Source organism: Eriocheir sinensis, chromosome 53, assembly GCF_024679095.1.
Source record: "Eriocheir sinensis breed Jianghai 21 chromosome 53, ASM2467909v1, whole genome shotgun sequence".
Taxonomy (NCBI): Eukaryota; Metazoa; Arthropoda; class Malacostraca; order Decapoda; family Varunidae; genus Eriocheir; species Eriocheir sinensis.
In genome coordinates, this window is record NC_066561.1 from 2,142,223 (window position 1) to 2,165,785 (window position 23,563).

Below are 23,563 nucleotides of genomic sequence, written 5' to 3' on the forward strand. Positions count from 1 at the left end.
CCGCTCTTAACTCCCTGCGTTCACTAAGAGGCAGCAGCGGTGACAGGTGCTGGGTGAGAGAGTGAACAGAGGCACGCGAGGCACGGCGGTGTAAGTGTATCTAAAAGCATTAAATAGAAGAAAAAAGGAATAAAAAAGAAAAGAAAAAAATGAAGTTCGTATTCTTAAACGTTTCGGTTAACACCCACATTTTTTTTTTTTACAACAAAGGGGACAGCTCAAGGGCACAAAAAAAGAAACAATAATAAAAAAAAAGCCCGCTACTCGCTGCTCCTAAAATAAAAAGAATCAAAAGAGGTGGCCGAAAGAGAGGTCAATTTCGGGATTAGGCTTTCCTCGAAGTTGTATTTCCATGGGTTGTTTTATAAGTCGAGTGATGTTTCGAAACGGTTTCTGCACCATGAACGTGAAAAAAACCCATGATAATCCGACTAATCTCCTTTGTGACCTTTGGAGATAATTGCTGCAAGGGCCGAAAGCGTCTCAGAATACTGGCCTAATTAAGTGTGTGCAAGGCCAGTATATATTGATAATCGCATCACCCCATCAGTATTTCTAACTCTTTTTAACCTGTCCGCTGCGATTGGCACGGATTTGGCTTTTACTGGTAGCCTGGTAACATATAGTCCCATGTCTTTCTCTGCCTCTGTGGTGGATAGTGGAGTGTTTCCCATGTGGTATTGGTGTGCTGGATATCCCTCCCAAGGTGCAGGACTTAACATTTTTCTTCACTGAATTGTAGGAGCCACTTTTTGTTCCATTCCTGTAGCTTGGTGATGTCTTCTAGTAGGGAATCCACAGTTAAGGGGTTAAAGGCTTTCGTAGATTTTGTGGTGATTTCATTGGACGGTTTCATAAATTCAGTGTTATTTTGACAATGTTTCTGCACTATGAACGAAAAACGCACCCCTGAGAACCTGATATATCCTCTCTGTGGTCTTTGAAAATCGTCATCGTGGGAGCAGGACGCGGCGGAAAATCTGCACCAGTATTCTCAGACGCTTTCGGCTTTGTACATGTTCGTAGTATCGTATTATGTATCTCTGTAAATGTGTTTGTAGGTTTATAATTCTGTGTATGCGTTATATTCTTGTGTCTGCTCTTGTCTAGTATCTCTGTATGTATTATGATGTTTCTACACTGACTTCTATCTCCAGTTCTCGAAATTTCCGTGTAATGTTCTCCATACCTCTCATGTCCTTTCCTTTCCTTTCCTTCATAAAACAGCAAGCAGTCCGCCCGGCGCCCCTCTTTCTTCTACTTTCACTCTGTTTACTTCACCCCCTTTTTATCTTCCTCTCATGCATTTGATTTGTTTAGCTTAGGTTAGGCTAAGTCATATATATGTACCCTTCCCCCCCTCCTCTGTAAATATCCCCCATCTTTAATCAATAAAAATCTGAGTCTGAATCTCTCACAAAGGCTAGAAAGGTGATAAGTCGGGTTCTCTTCAGTGTTTTTCTCATTCATGGTGCAGAGGCCTTGTCAAACTACCACTACGCTCACAAAACTACCCATGGAAATACTCACAACCTCTACGAAAGCCTTATCAAATATCCCAGACGCTTTCGGTTCACAGCACATAGGTCACAAAGGAGATTAGTCGGATTCTCATGAGGTTTTTTTTTCACGTTCATGGTGCAGAAACCTCGCTAGATTTATAAAACAACCCATGGAAATACTAACACAACTCCGAGGAAACCCTAATCAAATGTGGGTGTTAACCGAAACGTTTAAGAATACGAACTTCATTTTTTCTTTTATTTTTTATTATTTTTTTTCTCCTTTTTTTCATCTATTTAATGCTTTTAGGTACACTTAAACCGCCGTGCCTCGCGTGCCAGCAAAAGTTTCCCAAGGCCACAAAGCAGATTAATCGAGCTATCAAGAGTACTTTTCACATACATGGTGCAGAGGCCGTGTCACTAGGCTCATCAAACTACCCAATTGAAATACTAACACAACCTTTATACCAACCCAATACTAACACAACCTCTGCGAACGCCTTATCCAATGTGTGTGAGTGAGCCTCGAAATGTTTGCAAATAAGGACCAGGGACCAAAGTGTTAATCCTGAGGTGAACGAGGTCTGCTGCGTCGCGGTTGAAAGGTGGTGCATGCAGGTGAGTAAATGACTAATCAGACCCAGGTAATCAGGTAAGTAAGAAGGTAATTGTAAGGTCAATCAGACTAACGGTAGGAGCAGAAGCAGGAGCAGGAGGAGAAGGAGGAGAAAGAAGACGAAATGGAACAGTTAAAGGAGGAGCTGAACGGAGGTATGAGGTGGAAGGAGAGAAGGAGGGAAGGAAGGAAGGAAGGAAGGAAGGAAGGAAAAAAGGAAGGAAAGAAAGAAGAATGAAAGAAAAAGAAACAAAAGAAAAAATTAACGAAGGAGAAAAGCAAAGAAAGAATGAAAGAATGAAGAAAGGAATGAGGGACAGAAAGAAGGAAGGAAGGAAGGAAGGAAGGAAAGTACGAATGAAGGAAGGAAGAAAGAAGGAAGAACGGAAGGAAGGATAAAATACATGGAAAATATATGAAGGAAGGAAGGAAGGAAGGAAGAAAATTACGAATGAAGGAAGGATAAAATGGAGAATAAATGAATGAACCAAGGAAGGAAGGAAGGAAGGAGGGGAAGTACGAATGAAGGAAGGAAGAAGGAAGAACGGAAGGATGGATAAAATGGAGAATAAATTAATGAATGAAGGAAGGAAGGAAGGAAGAGAGAGAGAGAGAGAGAGAGAGAGAGAGAGAGAGAGAGAGAGAGAGAGAGAGAGAGAGAGAGAGAGAGAGAGAGAGAGAGAGAGAGAGAGAGAGAGAGAGAGAGAGAGAGAGAGAGAGAGAGAGAGAGAGAGAGAGAGAGAGAGAGAGAGAGAGAGAGAGAGAGAGAGAGAGAGAGAGAGAGAGAGAGAGAGAGAGAGAGAGAGAGAGAGAGATTTACATAGATAGATCTACATAGAAAATCAGACCACACAGACCCCATGGTCCAGACTAGGTGGTCTGTCCTTAAACCTAAGTGACCCCACATTAATCAGAAGGCTCCAAAACGTTGCATTTCTACTCTAGTTGATATTAAGTTGAAGGAAGTGACGGTCGAGCTTATTTTTGAAGGAGTCAATCGTGTTACACTGGACCACTGATGGTGGAAGCTTATTCCATTCTCGCACTACAACGTTGGTGAAGAAAAATTTGGTGCAGTCTGAATTTACTTGTCTACATCTGAGTTTTACGCCATTGTTCCTCGTACGCAAAGTGTCATCGATCATAAACAATGTTGATCTGTCTACATTCGTGAAACCATTAAGTATTTTAAAACATTCGATCAGTTTTCCTCGGAGGCGACGTTTCTCAAGAGAGAACATGTTAAGGGTAGAAAGCCTTTCTTCGTAGGATTTGTTGCGCAAGGAAGGGATAATTTTCGTTGCCCGACGCTGAACACCTTCTAATTTAGCAATATCCTTTGCATGGTGGGGAGACCAAAACTGTACCGCATACTCCAAGTGGGGTCTGACTGAACTATTATAGAGCGGGAGTATTACATCTTTATTCTTGAATAAAAAGTTTCTTTTAATGAAGCCCAACATTCTGTTCGCTTTATTTGCTGCATCGATGCATTGCTGTGAGAATTTGAGGATTGACGCGATTTTGACCCCCAAGTCCTTGACGCATTGAACGCTTTTGAGTTTAACGCCGTGCATTTCGTAATCGAACTTCTTATTCCTCGTTCCAACATGAAGGACCTGGCACTTGTTTACGTTAAAGGGCATCTCCCATCTATCCGACCAAGCTGAAATTTTGTGCAAATCCCCTTGGAGGCTTTGCCTGTCTTCGTCAGTGAGAACCGAGTTACCAATCTTTGTGTCGTCTGCAAATTTACTAATGCGATTATTGAGTCCAACATCAAGAGAGAGAGAGAGAGAGAGAGAGAGAGAGAGAGAGAGAGAGAGAGAGAGAGAGAGAGAGAGAGAGAGAGAGAGAGAGAGAGAGAGAGAGAGAGAGAGAGAGAGAGAGAGAGAGAGAGAGAGAGAGAGAGAGAGAGAGAATGGGTGGAGAGCAGAAACTGCAGACAAAAACTCCCTTCTGCTTGAGCAAATAAATAGCGATGTCGGATTATTTTTAGCTTCCGTCATACCGCACTTCTCCTCCTCCTCCTCCTCCTCGTATACTATAATTACGCACATACAAACGACCCTCCGCGGAGACTCGAGGCGCAGTATATCTTCTCTTATGAAGGTTAACCTCTCGTCATCATCTTGTAATTAGCGTTAATTATGAAGGGTTATAAATTGCTTACGCCGAGGATCTCTTCCGGGCAGAACTTGACCAGGCCGTGATGGGTGTAATTTGGAGGAGGAGGAGGAGGAGGAGGAGGAGGAGGAGGAGAAGGATTAGGAGGAGGAGGAGGAGCAGAGTTGTAGCGTTGACAAAGGGAGTTAGGGGCTAAGGAAATACGAAAAGGTGAAGGCAAGGGACAGGAAGGAGGCGGAAGAAGAGGTACCGATGAAGTTGACAGGGATGATGATGGATTGAATTAGGGAGAAGGGAGAAATGATGGACAGGGGAGAAGAAGGTAAGGAACGTTGACAGGATAGATGACAGACTGAATGAGGGAAGAGAAAAGTGGTGATCAGGGAAGGGAGGTAATGGGTGTTGACAAGGGAGATGACAGACTGAATGAGGGAAGAGAAAAGGGGTGACCAGGGAAGGGAGCTAATGGGTGTTGACAAGGGAGATGACAGGGTGAAGGGGAGAGGGAAGTAAGGATGACCTGTGGGGAGAACGTAAAGGGTTTTGACACTGGATTTGACAGGCAACATGAGGAAGAGGAAAGGAACAGTAGAAGTTGAGTGGATTGAAAACATTAACAAGGAATTTGACAGAAGGGGAAGAGATAAGAAGTGGCAGGGGGATGCTGTTGGAAGGGCTAGGGCAGAGGTAGTTGACAGAGAGAGAGAGAGAGAGAGAGAGAGAGAGAGAGAGAGAGAGAGAGAGAGAGAGAGAGAGAGAGAGAGAGAGAGAGAGAGAGAGAGAGAGAGAGAGAGAGAGAGAGAGAGAGAGAGAGAGAGAGAGAGAGAGAGAGAGAGAGAGAGAGAGAGAGAGAGAGAATGATAAAGTGATGAAGAGAGGGAAGGGACAGCAACTGGGGACAAGTGGAAGGGGGCGTTTGACGTTTATAGGGGTCATTGACGGGAGAAAGGATGGAAGTTAAGACTGGAGGAAAAGAGCGTTGACGAGGGGAGTTGACAAGGCGGCGGCAGATAGAGAGAGGGCAGAGGTGGGTTGATGGTGGTCCCCTGCCTGCCCCAACACTCGACCTATCCCCCAACCCCAAACACTAAGGTCCATATGAAGGGAAAAATAAATAAATGAGCGAAAATTGGAGATGAACGCTGTGAATGGCAAATGTTTTAATTTTTTCCATCATATAATTTCATGTACTAGGCTTGTAAGCATTTACTTACTACTGTGCATAACTAGATAATGTTTGTTTGTGGGGTGAAACTTTACGAAGCAGGTAGTGAAGAAACTTTTTTATTTCAAAGATTTCAAGACATCAGGCAGCCGTTTCATAGTTTCGATGTTGCAAAGTGTACAGAATCACCATACTTGAAAGCCGAAATTTAGAATACATAAAACTTTAGTCTACCCTCGGAGCGCCGTAATGCAACGCGGTGAGTCATTTCAACGTTTCGGAGCTTCAGTGCCAAACAATGCGACCCTTCGAGGCTTCACGTACGCTTCGAAACCTCACGTTGTTGGCCTCCACCGATCCGACGCATCGCTGAGCTCAGAGAAAAAAAAAAAGAAAACTTACTACGTTATTCTGATGAGACCAAGGATGGGAGGAGGAGGAAAGGAGAAGGAAAGGAAAAGGAGGAGGAAGATAAGAAAGAGAGAGAAGGAGGAGTGAGTGAGTGAGTGATTGAGTGAAGGAAGAAAGGAAGGACGACTAATTGATCAATATTTCTTGGCGCCGCAACAGCACTGGTCATATGGCGAGGAAGGAGGGAAGGGAGAAGGAGGAGGAAGAGAGAAGGATGGAGAAAAGCAGGCAGGCAGGCAGGTAAGCAGGATGGAAGGAAGAAAGGAAGGCAGGTAAGGAGAAGGAAGGAGGAAGGAGCCGGAAGTGGAAGGTGAGGAGGAGGAGGAGGAGGAGGAGGTAGGAGAAGTGATGTGTCGAGGCTTACAATATATTTCTTAAAGGGGAGAAGCCGGGAATGGGGGAAAACCAGGAAGAGGAAGAGGATGAGGAGCAGGATGAAGAGGAGGACAAAGAGGATGAGGAGGAGGAAGAGGAAGAGGAGGAGGGCTATAGCAAGGCGGTCTTCCGGGGTTGGGGTAGTTGCGGGAAGCTGGCTACCTGCACACTTAACCATAAACTGAAGTAATTTGGGAGATGAGATAAAAAAAAGTAAAGTGTGTGCTGGAGGGTTGTTGTTGTTGTTGTTGTTGTTGATGATGTTGCAGTTCTGGTTATTTTGTTATTGTTGTTAGTAGCGGGAGTGGTGGCGTTGATGGTGCTTTGTGAGGCGGTAGTGATGGCGAATTGGTGTTGTTCTTGGTGGTGTTGGAGGTGGTGGTGGTGATGCTGATATAGTGTTGATGGTTGTGGAGGTATTAATGGTGTTGTTATTGGTGGTGGTGGCGCTGGTGGTGGTGGTTTGTGGTGATGAATTGCTGCTTTCCTTGGTGGTGGTGGTGGTGATGAGTGTGTGTGGTTAGGTGGTGGTGTTGATGAGCGTGTGTGGTTAGGTGGTGGTGGTGGTGGTGTTGATGAGCGTGTGTGGTTAGGTGGTGGTGGTGGTGGTAGTGGTGATGATTTTTTTTTTTTTTTTTACAGCAGAGGAGACAGTGCAAGGGCGTAAAAAAGAAAAAGAAAACAATAATGAAAAAAAAAAAATCCCGCTACTTGCTGCTGGTTGATAACAAGAGCTAAAAATACGTTCATTGCCATCGAGGAAGGGAACAACACATGAAACACAAACTCAACCCTGCCAATGATGCAACACACTGAATAAAAAACAAATACAAAATAGAAAAAAAAAACACTTCATCAATAGAACGAATACTAGGTTCGTTTCATCACGGCTTACAAATGTTTCGGGAAAGTGCGTTAGAGATTCCGTTTCAAGTGTAGTGTTTCCCTTCGAATGATGAAACCTTGACATGAGAGGGAAAAAACGAGGAAGAAAAACGCGCAAGAAAAACGAGCATGGAAAGAGGGGGATAAAAATAACGTGCTTCCGGGAAAACTAATATTTACTTCAGCTGAATATATGTTTTTTTTCCTTTTCCGTTTCTTTTTTTTTATATTTCCGTCTGAATTCCTTATCTGTCGTGTCCGTGTTCATATTTATTTCTCTCCTTTATATTCTTATGACCGACAGGAGCGGTTAAATATCAACACACTTTTTTTTATATTCCGCAACTCTCATTTTATATAGCTTTTCTCTCTCCGTTGTTTTCCAAGAGCTTCCGGCTTAAATACCTCCCACTCTCCTTTCCTCTCTCCCTCCCTCCCTACCTACCTACTTACTTCTCTACCTATCCATCTACATACATCTTCATTTGTCTACCAACTCTACATTTTTGTCTGCCACGAAGAATAAAGAAGAGGAAGAGGAAGAGAAGAGAGAGAGGAGGAGGAGGATTGAGTGGGTGTTCACATTTATTTATCTTCTTTATATTTTTTTGAACGACACGAACGGTTAAATATCAAGTCTTTTTTCTATATTCTGCAACCATCATTAATCAACTATCAACTATCTTCCCTGTCTGATGAATTTACACCTACGTACCTCGCTATCATCCTTCTCCTCTGTCCTCCCTTGAGTTGATTTCTTGACTGTAAAAAAAAAAAAAAAGACCTTCTTGCCTGGTAATTAACTTGTCTGCATGCCATTTTACCTGTCTGCATATACGTGTACCTGTTTATATGCTTTCTAATCTCTATACCTGTATCTATTTATCTATTTATCTATCTGGCTGTGTCTGTATTAATCTATTTTCTTCATGCCTACCTGTCTGCCTGCTTTTCTATCTGTCTCTGTACCTGTCTGTCTGTCTATTTATCTGCCTTTCCGTTTACCTTACTATCTACATGCCTGTCTGTTTGTCTGTCTATCTCCCTGTCTGTCTGTCTGTCTGTTTACTTGTCTGTCTATATGCCTGTGTCTATGTCCGTCTATCTGTCTGTCCCTCTGTCTGGATGCTTTTTTTTCTGTCTGTCTGTCTGTCTGTCTGTTTACTTGTCTGTCTATATGTCTATCTCTATGTCCGTCTATCTGTTTGTCCGTCTGTCTGGATGCTTTTTTTCTGTCTGTCTGCCGGTCCGTCCGTCTGTCTGTTTGCCTGAGTCGTTTATAAGTGGGTTAAGGAAGGAGGGGTTTGCAGAGCCTAATTATAATAGTTTATCCTCCGTTACTCTTCACGGAGGGAGGGAACGAAGGGAGGAAGGGGGTACGGGAGGGTGAAGAAGGTGGGTGGTGGTGGTGGTGGTGGGGAAGGAGGGCGGTGAAGAAGGGGTTGGTGGTGGAGGTGCTGGAAGAGGTGGTGGTGGTGGTGGAGGTGGTGGAAGGGGGTAGAGTTAAATACGAAGCCCATCAATAAGAGCTGTGGAGAGTTATGTTATGCGAGGGCTTTACTTACGCCTTTATTTTTGGTCTCTCTCTCTCTCTCTCTCTCTCTCTCTCTCTCTCTCTCAGGAACGTGCATACATATACGAGAGCTAAATAAAAAATGGAAGAGAAAGAAAGAGACACACGCTTGAGAGAGAGAGAGAGAGAGAGAGAGAGAGAGAGAGAGAGAGAGAGAGAGAGAGAGAGAGAGAGAGAGAGAGAGAGAGAGAGAGAGAGAGAGAGAGAGAGAGAGAGAGAGAGAGAGAGAGAGAGAGAGAGAGAGAGAGAGAGAGAGAGAGAGAGAGATATGGACAGGCAGAGAGACAAAAATAGACAAAAAAAAACAGAGAGGAAGACAAACGGAAAGACACAGACAGACAGACAAACAGAGTAGCGGGCTTTTTTTTATTATTGTTTCCTTTTTTGTGTGCCCTTGAGCTGTCTCCTTTGTTGTAAAAAAAAAAAAAAAAATCATCATTCGGACCAAAACTGACCCCTGGCAATTTGGCAACATGACGTTCTCGCCCACCACACAATGTCTCATCCGCCTCCTCGTCTTCATCGGTCTAAGCCTGGCATCTAGAATGACCTCCACTGTTTTTCCCTTCATTGACTCTCGGAAAACCTTTGATCTGTCGGACCGCACCCCTACCATCCCTCAGGCCACAAACATCACCCTCCCGCGCGCCGCTTGACACCGCGGCCGCCTGAATCTTTGACCATGGACACCTCCAGGCAAGCGTCATCAGAGCACCGCCTCCATCCTCCGCCCTCTCCCTACTGTCGTGCTACAAGGGACGCGCATGAGACCTTTTTACTTTGTTTTTTACAGGGCAAGAAATGAAAATACAAACCATATATGAAGGAAGGAAGGAAGGAAGGAAAGAAGGAAGGAAAGAAGGAAGGAAGGAAGGAAAGAAGGAAGGAAGGAAGGAAAGAAGAAAAGAAGGGGGGAATAAAAGAGGGAAGGAGGCGAAAGTCAGTCATGTAAAAAGAGGATAGCTGGAGTGCCCAAAAGAGAGGGGCTAAGCTGACTGAAGAGGTGCCTTGATACTCCTCCCCTGAAAGAGTTCAAGGAAAGTTTCAAGGCAGGAGGAAATCAGGAGGAAGTTCAAGGCAGGGGGAAATCAGGAGGGAGTTCGAGGCAGGAGGAAATCAGGAGGGAGTTCAAGGCAGGAGGAAATCAGGAGGAAGTTCAAGGCAGGAGGAAATCAGGAGGGAGTTCAAGGCAGGAGGAAATCAGGAGGAAGTTCAAGGCAGGAGGAAATCAGGAGGGAGTTCAAGGCAGGAGGAAATCAGGAGGGAGTTCAAGGCAGGAGGAAATCAGGAGGGAGTTCAAGGCAGGAGGAAATCAGGAGGGAGTTCAAGGCAGGAGGAAATCAGGAGGGAGTTCAAGGCAGGAGGAAATCAGGAGGGAGTTCAAGGCAGAAGGAAGTACGGACGAGGGAAAGCTGTTCTCGTCCCCATTACCAAATCACTGCTGGCCGCTCCTCACCGCTGGATATATGTATCATGTAACCGACTCTAAAGTGGGCGTCACCATCAACAACAAAGCCGCGGCCTCTGATTACAGGACCCTAAAGGACATCTTCAACCGCCTGCAGAGCTGAGCGGAAGACACCCACGTCACCATCAACACCAGAAAGACTCATGGTGGTGATGCATTTCAACATCACCACGGCATCCCATCATCAGCTCAATGTGGTTCCCCATCCTCTATAGATTGTAGAGTTCACAAGACTGCTGGGTGTAACCTTAGTCAGTAATCTGAGCTGGGGGAAACACGCCACCACCAAGAGTCAAACATCACGGCAGCCACTATAAATGAAATTCACCTCTGCCAATACCGGGCTGAAGTGCACCGTTGCCAGATTATCGTACTCAGAGCATAGTGTTGACCGGTTTCTGACGCGTAACTATTGCCAAGAAACATCAGGAATTAACTATTTTAACGATAACTACAAATTAATCCCGTTATTGGGGCCCGGGAGACAGTTTTGGGGTCGGATATGGGTAAATGTTAGAGGCTGAGTACGACCATTTGGCAACGATGGGCTGAAGGCGTCCAAGAGGCCCCTTCTGTGAGCCTACCGGCGCTTTAGGCAGCACTTAGAAAAAAAATAAAGGCAACATCCTACAGACTCGCCATATTAATAAGACGCATGAAGTCGCATTGAGCACCTCAGCGGACGCTCCGAGGACAGCAGAAAATTCAGCCTTCGCGAGCTCCTGCACTCCTGCGTGGGCATCGTTCGTCAATATCACTATATTCGTCAGCTGATTGTGTTAGGACTCGAGCCTGCAAACCCATCCTGCCTGTATCCTCAGACGAGTTTGACTTTCACAAGTATTTCGAAAGGTCACAAAAGGGTATTAATTGGGTTCTCATGAGTGTTTTTTTACGTGTTCGCCTAAAGCGCCGGTAGGCTTTCTTCAAGGGCCTGGTGGTCGGCCCAAGCCCGTCATGGCGCAGGCAATTTTAATAGTGGCGCCATTGATTCTTGGCTCATGCTGCCCCCCGGAACTCATTCTTGATTCACTTGGACGGTTTCTTCTAGAGCCCGGGTTGGTGGGTGGCCTTCAGGACAGCATGTGGGTAGTCTTAGGCCACTCGGCGGTGACTGAAAAATCCCAGGTGGTAGCGTGGGGATTCGAACCCGCGTCGTCCAGCACGCGGTGAATGCAGGGCCCGCACGCTAACCACTCAGCCACCGCCTACCCATTCATGATGCAAAAGCCTCGTCAAGCTACCACTGGGCTCTAAAAATATATCCATGAATATACATTAAAAGTAACTGATAAGGTTCTGGTTCTCGCTCCTCGTTAATCCGCGACACCGACACCTTCTGTCCCCCCTTGACCCCGCCCCTCCCGCAGAACATGGCACCACAACACACTTCGGCCCGCACTGACTCGCACAAACAGATACAGAGTTATAATAGTGCAGTGCTTTCCGGGGTTAGGCTTTCCAACACCTCCCCGAACACTCGTCATTTATTGTTTTCCTGTCTATACTTTGTTTCTTTCATTGTGATTTTCCTTTGTGAATTATGATAATTTCCTTCCAGTACTATTTTCACATTTGTTTCCATATTTTTTGTCCACGGATGCCCCACTCCATAAGCCATTCATATTATCATTACTGTTATCAGATACACAAACAGACAGACAATTAAAAGAGATCAAGCCAATCATCATTATCATTGGACAGAAACAGACAAGCAGGCGTAGACAATCAAGAGAGAGATCATCATTAGTGGACACAGATTGGCAAACAAACATAAACAATCAGAAGAGAGATCAGGCTGGCGCTAATGAGAGGTTGCCCGCTAGACCCTTCCTCGTCAAGGCCACACTACTCACGGCTGGGAATGATCGCTATTTGCAGGTCATTAGTGTTATAAGACATGGACAAACAGACACTACTAGACAATCAAAAGAGAGGTCGAGAGTTAATGAGACTGCCCGCTAAACACCTCCTCGTCAACGCCACACCACTCACGGTTGGGAAAGGTCGCTGTTTGCAGGTCATTAGTGTTATAAGACATGGACAAACAGACACTACTAGACAATCAGAAGAGAGGTCGAAAGTTAATGAGACTGCCCGCTAATCACCACCTCGTCAATGCCATACTCCTCACGGCTGGGAATGATCGCTGTTTGCAGATCATTAGTGTTATTATACATGGACAAACAGATTTTACACAGACAGTCAAAAGAGAGGTCAAACGCTAATGACAGGCCGCCCGCTAATCACCTCCTCGTCCTCGTCACACTAATCACACCCACGCTAATTACCGCAGTGTGCCGGTCATTACATTAGCATGCCCTCACTAGGCCTCGCTGAACCTAATGATGCGGGTTTGCTCTCTGGGTCATTAAATTAAGCTCTGTCAACACGGACGGAGGAGGAGGAGGAGGAGGAGGAGGAGAAAAAACGCGCAAAGGCAAAGCGGTTAATCGACCCGTCAATTTACCCTTTTGTCCTGCGAGAGAGAGAGAGAGAGAGAGAGAGAGAGAGAGAGAGAGAGAGAGAGAGAGAGAGAGAGAGAGAGAGAGAGAGAGAGAGAGAGAGAGAGAGAGAGAGAGAGAGAGAGAGAGAGAGAGAGAGAGAGAGAGAGAGAGAGAGAGAGAGAGAGAGAGAGAGAGAGAGAGAGAGAGAGAGAGAGAGAGAGAGAGAGAGAGAGAGAGAGAGAGAGAGAGAGAGATAGAGAGAGAGAGAGAGAGAGAGAGAGAGAGAGAGAGAGAGAGAGAGAGAGAGAGAGAGAGAGAGAGAGAGAGCAAAAGCGTCGCTGATGGAGGCAGGTTCAGACAAGTTTATGGTTATGGTGGGTGGTGGATGGCTTGCCCCCCCCCCTCTCTATCTCTGGCTCTTGGTGGCTCTTTGTGGTTGAGGCCGCAACGACCCCGCGGAGGAAAGGTCGTTCGCGTCGTTTTTATCGTTAGGTCAGGTCACGGTGGGGTCGTTGCTTGAAAAGGGAACGGCTTATATCCTGACCTGCTTTCTGTTCCTTCTCCTCCTCTTCCTCTTCCTCTTCCTCCTCCTATTCCTCCTCCTCCTCCTCCTCATTCTCTTTCTCTTCATGATTTATCTTCCCCCCTCTTCAGTTAGTTTGTGGTTATGAGGGGTTTTGTTTGAGGAGGGAAGGGTATTGTGTGTGTGTGTGTGTGTGTGTGTGTGTGTGTGTGTGTTATGTGTGCGGTAGGGGAGAGAGTGCGCATGTTTATGTATGTATGTATGTATGTATGTATGTATGTATGGGTGGGGTGGGGTGTATGTATTACGTGTGTGTGTGTGTGTGTGTGTGTGTGTGTGTGTGTGTGTGTGTGTGTGTGTGTGCAGGCAAACAGGGGAATGGTGATGTCTTCCACTATAGGGTAAAGAGCTCACGTCATCAGCCACTTTATAGGCCTAAAAAAACGCTGCTTCCTCTACTAAGTGCCGCTCAGGCAGGGGAATCGAACCTGGACCAACAGTATTAAAAGTCGACATCTAATCCAGTGTTCTTTTTCCTTTATCGTGACCCAGCTATTATATTTTCTTTTTTATTATTATTTAACAGTAAAGGAAACAGCTCAAAGGCAAGAAACGAAGAGAAAAAACGTCGACTAATGCTTCACCGTGTATGCTCTTCCTTACCCTTCCCTTCCCTAGTCTTCCCCTACCTTTCCCTACCCTTCCTTACCCTTCCCTAACCTTCCCTACCCTTCCCTAACCTTCCCTACCTTTCCCTAACCTTCCCTACCATTCCCTACCTTTCCCTAACCTTCCCTACCCTTCGCTAACCTTCCCTAACCTTCCCTACCCTTCGCTAACCTTCCCTACCTTTTCCTAACATTCCCTACCATTCCCTAACCTTCCCTACCCTTCCCTAACCTTCCCTACCCTTCCCTAACCTTCCCTACCCTTCCCTACCATTCCCTACCCTTCCCTAACCTTCCCTACCCTTCCCTAACCTTCCCTACCCTTCCCTAACCTTCCTACCTTCTATCTTTCCCTACCTTTCCCTAATTTCCTCATTTTCCCTATCCTTCCCTACCCTTCCCTACCCTTCCCTAACCTTCCCTATCCTTCCCTGCCCTTCCGTACCCTTCCCTAACCTTCCCTACTCTTCCCTAACCTTCCCTATCCTTCCCTACATATGCCAACAGAAGGAGTGGCCAGAAAAAGAGGTCAATTTCGGATGGAAGGAGGAGGGAAACAAAGGGAGTGAGGGGGGGAAGAGCTGATGAAGTGGGAGGGAAGGGAGAGGAGTGATGGGTGTGAGGGAGGAGGGAGAAGGATGGATGGGAGGAAGGATAAAGGGAAGGGAGGTATAGGGGGGGCATAAGGAAGAGAGGAAGGGTAGAAAGATGGAAGGATGGGAGGAAGAGAGAGGATGAAAGGGAGGAAGGATAAAGGGAAGGGAGGTATAGGGGGAGTATAAGGAAGAGAGAAAGGGAGGGAGGGTAGAAAGATGGAAGGGAGGTATAGGGAGAATAAAGGGAAGAGAGGAAAGTAAGGAGGATAGAAGGATGGGAGGAAGAGAGATGATGAATGGGAGGAAGGATAAAGGGAAGGGAGGTATAGGGAGAGAGAGGAAGGGAAAGGAGTGATGGATGAGAGGGAGAGGATGGGAGGGAAAAAAGGAGGATTTTTTTTACAGGAGACAGTTCAAGGGCACAATAAAAGGAAACAAAAATAAAACAAAAAGCCCGCTACTCGCTGCTCCTAAAATGAATCCAAAGAGGTGGCCGAAAGAGAGGTCAATTTCGGGAGGAGAGGTGTCCTGATAAACGATGATCTTGGGCCCTTCCATCACGTGAAAGCTCTTGAATTTACTAAGAGGTGTGTGCGTCTCTTGTCCTCACTCTTGAACATACTCTTGAATTATTAAAGAGGTGTGCGTGTCTCTTGTATTTACTCTTGAATATACTCTTGAATTTACTAAGAGGTCTGCGCGCCCCTCCGTTAGGTTCTCATTCATCTGTTTGTGAAGCGGTAAAATTTTAAGTACTTTCCAAAGGCCTATTTTATGCCACCTGAAAACACCAAGAGCGGGGCGCCTCCCTCTCCCCGGTAATTAGTTATCTGTTATTGAGGAAGAGGCGACGTTCATTGAGGAAGAGGCGACGTTCTGAGTATCTTATCGCCCTGGCGCCGGCTTGTGCTTGTTCTGCAACACGTGAGACTTTCAACGAAGACCGGAGGGCAGGACGGGAGAGGTTATAACTTTAGCCATGACCGGAATCAAGCCCCGAACAGTGAGGTGGGATACACATGATCTACCATTTCGGCCAATAGATTATCTTTGGTCACTTTCCGTTATAGAGGCGCGGCTCGTATTCGAGGAGCGCTGACCAACACCACTGCACCACTAACACTGACACAAGGATAACAACAAGACTTAGAAAAGGGAGTTTGTTTGGTAACCTTCTATACACACGTCCATACCCCCCTCTCTTCTTTCCTACACACAGCAAAGCGTTTCCTAATGCATAGAAACACGGACAAAAGGGAGGGCAGGCGGTGGCTGTGTTATTAGCGTGTATTAGGTTCGCGTCCCGCTCGCCGCTTCATATAAGCTGCCAATTTTTCAGTCATCGTCGAGCGGCCTAAGACTACCCATATGCTGCCCTGTGACCACCTATCAACCCGGACACTAATGAAACTCTACAGAGGATCAAGTGTAGCTCCGGAGGGCAACAGCATGAATGGGGCCACTTTAATATACTTATCCGAGCCACTACCGGGCCGCGGCCGACCAACAGGCTCTTTAATGAAAGGATGCCACCGCCATAGGCCAAACGTATAAAATAAAACCACCAAAAAAAAAAAACAGAGAGGAGCTAAAATTGGATGTTATTAGCTTTCTGCATACAAAAGGGGCACGCATCACACACACACACACACACACACACACACAAATAAGCAACAACTGACACACATAACCGCTGCGTCCCTTCACACAAAGAACATAACATTACACTATCTCTAAACTCTCTCTCTCTCTCTCTCTCGCCCACCTGTTGCTCGATGACGCTGAGGCACTGGGAGTAGTTGGTCCAGCCGTCCCACAGCCACGCGCCGCTCACCCCGCACTCCCGGTACGCCACGGCTAGGGGGAAAACAGGGGAGATGAGGGGAAGAAGAGGGAAGACGAGGGAAGACGAGGGGAGACGAGGGGGGGGTGAGGGGGGGGAGGAGGGGGCAGCAGGGGGAGAACAGATGATGGGGAGATGAGGGAGTAAGAGAAGGAAAGGGGAATAAGGAAAGGGAGGGAAAGACAAGAAGGAACGAGAGAAAGGAGGAGGAGAGGAGAACACACAAGACAAGGGTGTGGGGAAGGGAAGGGGACATAACAAGGAGAGGGGAGAGAAAGGAGGATAAAGAGAAGAAACACAAGAAGTAAAGGGGTAAACAAAGGAAAATAAAAATAAAAACAAAATAAAAGAGGGCACAGGGGTAAGGAAAATAAAGAGGGAAAGGGGTTAAGAAAAGAGAGAATATCCATTAGTTTGATAGGAGGCGGAAAAATGGAAGGATGGAAAAAAGTGAAGAGGGGGAAGGAAAGAAAAAGAGAAGTGTTAGTTTAATAAAGGAGAGTGCAGAGAAGAGGAACAACGAAGGAGGGAGGAAAGAACAGAGTATGTTAGCTTGATTGAAGAAAGGGGAGGGAAGAAGAGGAAGGAGAAAGGGGGGAAGAAGGATAGCTGAAATAATAGGAATAGGAGAAGAAAGGAAAATAACGAAGGAGAGGAGAAAGATAAGAGTGTGTTAGCTTGATTGAAGAAAGGGGAGGGAAGAAGAGGAAGGAGAAAGGGGGGAAGAAGGATAGATGGAGTAATAGGAATAGGAGAAGAAAGGAAAATAACGAAGGAGAGGAGAAAGAACAGAGTATGTTAGCTTAATTGAAGAAAGGGGAGGGAAGAAGAGGGAGGAGAAAGGGGGGAAGAAGGATAGATGGAGTAATAGGAATAGGAGAAGAAAGGAAAATAACGAAGGAGAGGAGAAAGATAAGAGTGTGTTAGCTTGACTGAAGAAAGGGGAGGGGAAAAGAGCAAAGAGAAAGGGGGAAGAAGGAAAGATGTAGTAATAGGAATAGGAGAAGAAAGAGGAAAGAGGAAAGAAGAGTGTAAGCAAGATTCAAGAAAGTGAAGAGAAAGCAAAAAGCAAGGATAAAGAGGGAAAGAAGGAAGCATTAGTTTGATAATAGAAATACTGGAAAGAGGAAAGAGGAAAGGGAACAAGATGAGGAAAGAGAGAGGATAGGAAGTTTAGGGTTCAATAAAAAGAACAATAGCTTTTTAATTGAAGAAAGTGCAGTAGAGGGAAGGAAGAAGAAGACGAGGAGGAACGGGAAGGGTTAGGGGAGGAGGAAGAGGACGGGGAGGAAGGGAAGAAGGGGAAAGAAAAGAGGGGATTAGTTTTATAAGAAGGATTACACGGAAAGGGAGAGGGGAAGGAAGGGGCGTTAGTTTAAAAAGAAGAGAGAGAGAGAGAGAGAGAGAGAGAGAGAGAGAGAGAGAGAGAGAGAGAGAGAGAGAGAGAGAGAGAGAGAGAGAGAGAGAGAGAGAGAGAGAGAGAGAGAGAGAGAGAGAGAGAGAGAGAGAGAGAGAGAGAGAGAGAGAGAGAGAGAGAGAGAGAGAGAGAGAGAGAGAGAGAGAGAGAGAGAGAGAGAATAAAGGGGAGAGGGAGAAATAAATAAAGGGCGTTAGTATAAGAGAAGAGAATATAGGAAAGGGAAGTAACGAGAGAAACGAGAGTAACTTTATTATAGAAGAAAGTGCAGAAAAGGGAACAAGAAAGAGGAAAGGGAGAGAGAGAGAGAGAGGGGAGGATACAGGGGAGAGGGAGAAATAAATAAAGGCCGTTAGTTTTATGGAGGAGAATACAGGAAGGGGAAGTAACGAGAGAAAGGGGAATGACTTTATTATAGAAGATAGTGCAGAAAAGGGAAGAAGAAAGAGGAAAGGGAGAGGGGAGAAGAAAGGGTAGAGGGAGGGATAAAAAAAGGGCGTTAGTTTAATAGAAGAGTCGAGGAAGGGGAAGTTAAAAGAGAAAGGGGAACAAGAAGAGAATATTAGCTTAACTTACGAAAAAGCAAGGAAGGGGAGAAGAAAGGGGAGAGAGAGAAAAAAAAAGAAGGCCGTTAGTTTGATAGAAGAGAGAGTGTTGGAAGGGGAAGTTACAAGGGAAAGGGGAAGGGGAGGATAATATTAGCTTGACTGACGAAGGAGCAGGGAAGGGGAGAAGCAGGAGGAAGGGGAGAAAGAAAAGGGGGCACTAATTTGATACAAGGGGAATGAGGGGAGAGGGAGAGAGAGAGAGAGAGGGATGATAGAAGAGAGAGGGGGGGAGAAAGGGGGAGGAGGAAGAACGTGTCATAACCTACACAGCAAAAGCAAAGAGGAGAATAGAAGGGACAAAGTAACAGGAAGGAAGGAGGAGGAAAAGGAAGAAAGAAAAATGAAGAAATAGAACATAAGATTGATAAAGAGCTGATAAAAGTGAATAAAGAAAAGTCGCTAATAATAATAAGGTAAAGAAAAGAGGAAGAGGAAATGACCAAGAGGGGAGAAAAGAGAGAAACATTAGCAAGACATTGAGGTAGGGAGAGGCAAAGAAGAGGAAGGTGAGGAAGAGGAAGGAGGTCATAATTATCATATTCAACGTAGGGGAGGAGAGGAAGGAGAGGGATGCGAGGGGAGCGAGAGAGGAAATTAGCCAGGTAAGGGACGACGTAGGGGGAGGACAGAGGGGAATAGGAAGAAGGGAAAGTGGACATTGTGTGACGGAAGGGGAGAAGAGAGAGAGTAATAAGGGCAAACAAATGGACATAAACTAAACAATTAAAATCAAGGAAGAGCAAGAAAAAGCATAAAAGGGCAAACAAATGGACATAAACTAAACAACCAAAGTCAAGGAAGGGCAATAAAAAGCATAAAAGGGCAAACAAATGGACATAAACTAAACAATTAAAGACAAGGAAGAGCAATAAAAAGCATAAAAGGGCAAACAAATGGACATAAACTAAACAATTCAAGACAAGGAGGAGCAATAAAAAGCATAAAAGGGCAAACAAATGGACATAAACTAAACAATTCAAGACAAGGAAGAGCAATAAAAAGCAGAAAAGGGCAAACAAATGGACATAAACTAAACAATTCAAGTCAAGGAAGGGCAAGAAAATGCATAAAAGGGCAAACAAATGGACATAAGCTAAACATTTAAAGACAAGGAAGAGCAATAAAAAGGAGAAAAGGGCAAACAAATGGACATAAACTAAACATTTAAAGACAAGGAAGAGCAATAAAAAGGAGAAAAGGGCAAACAAATGGACATAAGCTAAATAATTCAAGTCAAGGAAGGGCAAGAAAATGCATAAAAGAGAGAACATGAAAAACACGATAGGACATGAATAAATTTGGTACAGGAAGCGGAAGAAGGGGAGGAAGAGACGAATGGGAACTTAGAAAAGAGGAGATAAGCAAATAAATCAAGGTAGGGAAGGGCAGGGAAGAATACGAAAGAGAGGAGCATGAAGAGGAAGAGAAGGGATGAATAAATTTGCTGCAGGGTAGGAGGAAAAGAATGAAAGGGGAGGAGAGGAAAGCGAGCAAAGAAATGGACAAAGGCTAGATATTCGACGTAGGGGAGGGAAGGAAATAGCAAAAATGAGACCATGTAGAAAAGAACTCAGTAATATTTGTTTCGTGAAGGGAGAGGAAGAGGAAGATGAGGTGGAGGAAGAACAGGGAAATGGGAACAAAAGTAGTGAGAACATAAGCAAGTAAATGGAAGTAGTGAAGGTCAGAGAAGAACATACAAAGAACATGAAGAAGAGAACTCAGTAATATTTCTTTCGTGCAGGGAGAGGAAGAGGAAGATGAGGTGGAGGAAGAACAGAGAAATGGGAACAAAAGTAGCAAATGGAAGTTGGGAAAGTCAGGGAAGAACATAAAAAGAACATAAAGAAGAGAACTCAGTAATATTTGTTTTCTGAAGGGAGAGGAAGAGGAAGATGAAGTGGAGGGACATGGAGATGGGAAAAAATAGTGAGGAAAATAAGCAAGCAAATGGAAGTAGTGAAGGTCAGGGAAGAACATAAAAAAGAACATGAAGAAGAGAACTTAGTAATATTTGTTTTCTGAAGGGAGAGGAAGAGGAAAATGAAGAGGAGGAGGAGCAGAGGAATGGGAACAAAGTAAAGAGGACATAAGCTAGTAAACAGGGGGAGGAAAAGGCAGGGAAGAACATAAAAAGGAAGATTAAGAGGTGAGAACATTATTTTCTTTGCTACAGGGAGAGGAGGAGGAGGACGAAGAGAAGAAGAATGAGAGGAAATGAAAGACAACATAAGCTAGTTAACCAAGGAAGGGAAGGACAGGGAAGGATGAGGATAGACAAGGACATTGAGGTTTTTGGTGCAGGGAGAGGAGGAAGAAGGGGAGGAGAAGGAGGAGGAAGAGAGGAATGGAATCAAAGAAAATATGCGTAATAAGCTGCTTTGTCATTGTAGGGAAGGGCAGAGCGGAGCATAAATAAAAACATGAAGAAGTGAGGACATTAATATTTTTTGCCACAGGTAGAGGAGGAGGCGGTAGTGAAGAGAAATGGGAGCAAATGAAAGGACATAAGCTGGTTAATCAAAGGAGGGAAGAACAGGAAAGAGTAGGGAATGGTAAGGAAGGGTAGGGAATGGTAAGGAAGGTTAGGGAATGGTAGGGATGGGTAGGGAATGGAAAGGAAGGTTAGGGAATGGTAGGGATAGGTAGGGATTGCTAAGGAAGGGTAGGGAATGGTAAGGAAGGGTAGGGATTGCTAAGGAAGGGTAGGGAATGAAAAGGAAGGTTAGGGAATGGTAAGGAAGGGTAGGGAATGGTAAGGAAGGGTAGGGAATGGTAAGGAATGGTAGGGAATGGTAAGGAATGGTAGGGAATGGTAAGGAATGGTAGGGAATGGTAAAGAAGGGTAGGGAATGGTAAGGAATGGTAGGGAATGGTAAGGAAGGGTAGGGAATGGTAAGGAAGGGTAGGGAATGGTAAGGAAGGGTAGGGAATGGTAAGGAAGGGTTGGGAATGGTAAGGAATGGTTGGGAATGGTAAGGAAGGGTAGGGAATGGTAAGGAAGGGTAGGGAATGGGGAAGGAGAATGGTAGGGAAGGGTAGGGAATGGTATGGTAGGAATGGTAGGGAATGATGGGAATGAAGGTAGGAATGATGAAGGAAGAGGAATGGTAAGGAAGGTAGGGAATTAAGGGTAGAACAGGGAGGAAATGGTAGGGAAGGAAGAGAGAATGGTAAGGAAGGAAGGAATGGTATGAAGGTTAGGAATGGTAAGGAAGGGTAGGAGGGTGGTAAGGAAGGGTAGGGAATGGGAACAAGGAATAAGGAAGAAGGTAGGGAATGGTAAGGAAGGTAGGGAATAAAGAAGGGCAGGGAACGAAGGTAAGGAAGGAATGGTAAGGAAGGGTAGGGAATGGTAAGGAAGGTAGGAAGTAGGGAAGGGTAGGGAACAGAAGGTGAATGTAGGGAATGGTAAGGAAGGGTAGGAATGGTAAGAAGGGTAAGGAGGTAAGGAAATGGGTAGGGAATGGTAGGAAGGACAAGGGAATGGTAGGAATACAGAAGGGTAGGAAATGAACTAAAGGAAGGGTAGGGAATGGTATGAAGGAAGGTAGGAATGGTAAGAAGGGTAGGGAATGGTGCAAAAGGGAAGGTAGGGAATGGTAAGGAATGGTAAGAATTTAAAGGGTAGGGAATGGTAAGGAATGGTAGGGAATGGTAAAGAAGGGTAGGGAATGGTAAGGAATGGTAGGGAATGGTAAGGAATGGTAGGGAATGGTAAGAAATGTTAGGGAATGGTAAAGAAGGGTAGGGAATGGTAAGGAATGGTAGGGAATGGCAGGAGAAGGGTAGGGAATGGTAAAGAAGGGTAGGGAATGTAAGGAATGGAAATGTAGGAATGGTAAGGAAGGTAGGGAATGGTAAGGAAGGGTAGGAATGTAAGAATAGTAGGAATGGTAAATGGTAATGGTAAGGAATGGGTAGGAAATGTAAAAGAAGGGTAGAATGGTATTTAGGAATGAGATGGTAGGGAATGGGTAAGGGTAGGGAATGGTAAGGAATGGTAGGGAATGGTAAGGAATGGTAGGGAATGGTAAAGAAGGGTAGGGAATGGTAAGGAATGGTAGGGAATGGTAAGGAATGGTAGGGAATGGTAAAGTGAAAATAGTGTAGGAATGCAGGTAAGAAGGTAGGGAATGGTAAGGAATGGTAGGGAATGTAAAGAAGGGTAGGGAAATGGTAAGGAATGGTAGGGGAAATGGTATGAACAGAATGGTAGAAGGGTAAGGGAATGGTAGGGAATGAAAAGGAAGGGTAGGGAAATGGTAAGGAAGTGTAGGAATGGTAAGGAAATGGGTAGGGAATGGTAAAGAAGGGTAGGGAATGGTAAGAATGGTAGGGAATGGTAAGGAATAGGAACGGTAAGAAATGGTAGGGAAATGGTAAAGAAGGGTAGGGAATGGTAAGGAAAGTAGGGAAATGGTAAGGAATGGTAGGAATGGTAAGGAATGGAAAAAGAATGGTAGGGAATGGTAAAGAAGGGTAGGGAATGGTAAGGAATGGTAGGGAATGGTAAGGAATGGTAGGGAATGGTAAGGAAGGGTAGGGAACGGTAAACAAGGGTAGGGAATGGTAAGGAAGGGTAGGGAATGGTAGGGAAGGGTAGTGAATGCTAAGGAAGGGTAGGGAATGGTAAGGAAGGTTAGGGAATGGTAAGGAAGGGTAGGGAATGCTAAGGAATGGGAGGAATGGTAGGGAATGGTGGGGAAGGAAGGGTAGGGAATGGTAAGGAAGGTAGGGAATGTAGTAGGAAGGGTAGGGAATGGTAAGGAAGGGTAGGGAATGGTAAGGAAGGGTAGGGAATGGTAAGGAAGGGTAGGGAATGCTAAGGAAGGGTAGGGAATGGTAGGGAAGGGTAGGGAATGGTAGGGAAGGGTAGGGAATGGTAGGGAAGGGTAGGGAATGGTAAGGAAGGGTAGGGAATGGTAAGGAAGGGTAGGGAATGGTAAGGAAGGGTAGGGAATGGTAAGGAAGGGTAGGGAATGGTAAGGAAGGGTAGGGAATGGTAAGGAAGGGTAGGGAATGGTAAGGAAGGGTAGGGAATGGTAAGGAAGGGTAGGGAATGGTAGGGAAGGGTAGGGAATGGTAAGGAATGGTAAGGAATGGTAAAGAAGGGTAGGGAAGGGTAGGGAATGGTAGGGAAGGGTAGGGAATGGTAAGGGAAATGGTAAGGGAAGGGTAGGGAATTTGTAAGGAAGGGTAGGGAATGAATGGTAGGGAAAAGGTATGGTAGGAAATAGGAATGGTAAGGGTGGTAGGAATGGTAAGGAGGGTAGGGAATGGTAAGGAGGGTAGGGAATGGTGAGGAATGAAGGAGGAATGGTAAGGAATGGTAG

The 23,563-nt window shown here is 45.3% G+C and overlaps 1 protein-coding gene across 2 annotated transcripts in view; it reads right to left on the bottom strand.

Moving 5' to 3' along the window:
- LOC126983164 (PDF receptor-like) overlaps positions 1-23,563 on the bottom strand; it is a gene marked incomplete at its 3' end in the record, with an annotated part of 163,530 nt that overhangs the window by 59,525 nt on the left and 80,442 nt on the right. For both annotated transcript variants that reach the window (XM_050835655.1, XM_050835656.1), the window contains 1 exon segment: positions 16,125-16,216. In XM_050835655.1, the coding sequence (XP_050691612.1) occupies positions 16,125-16,216 (92 nt within the window).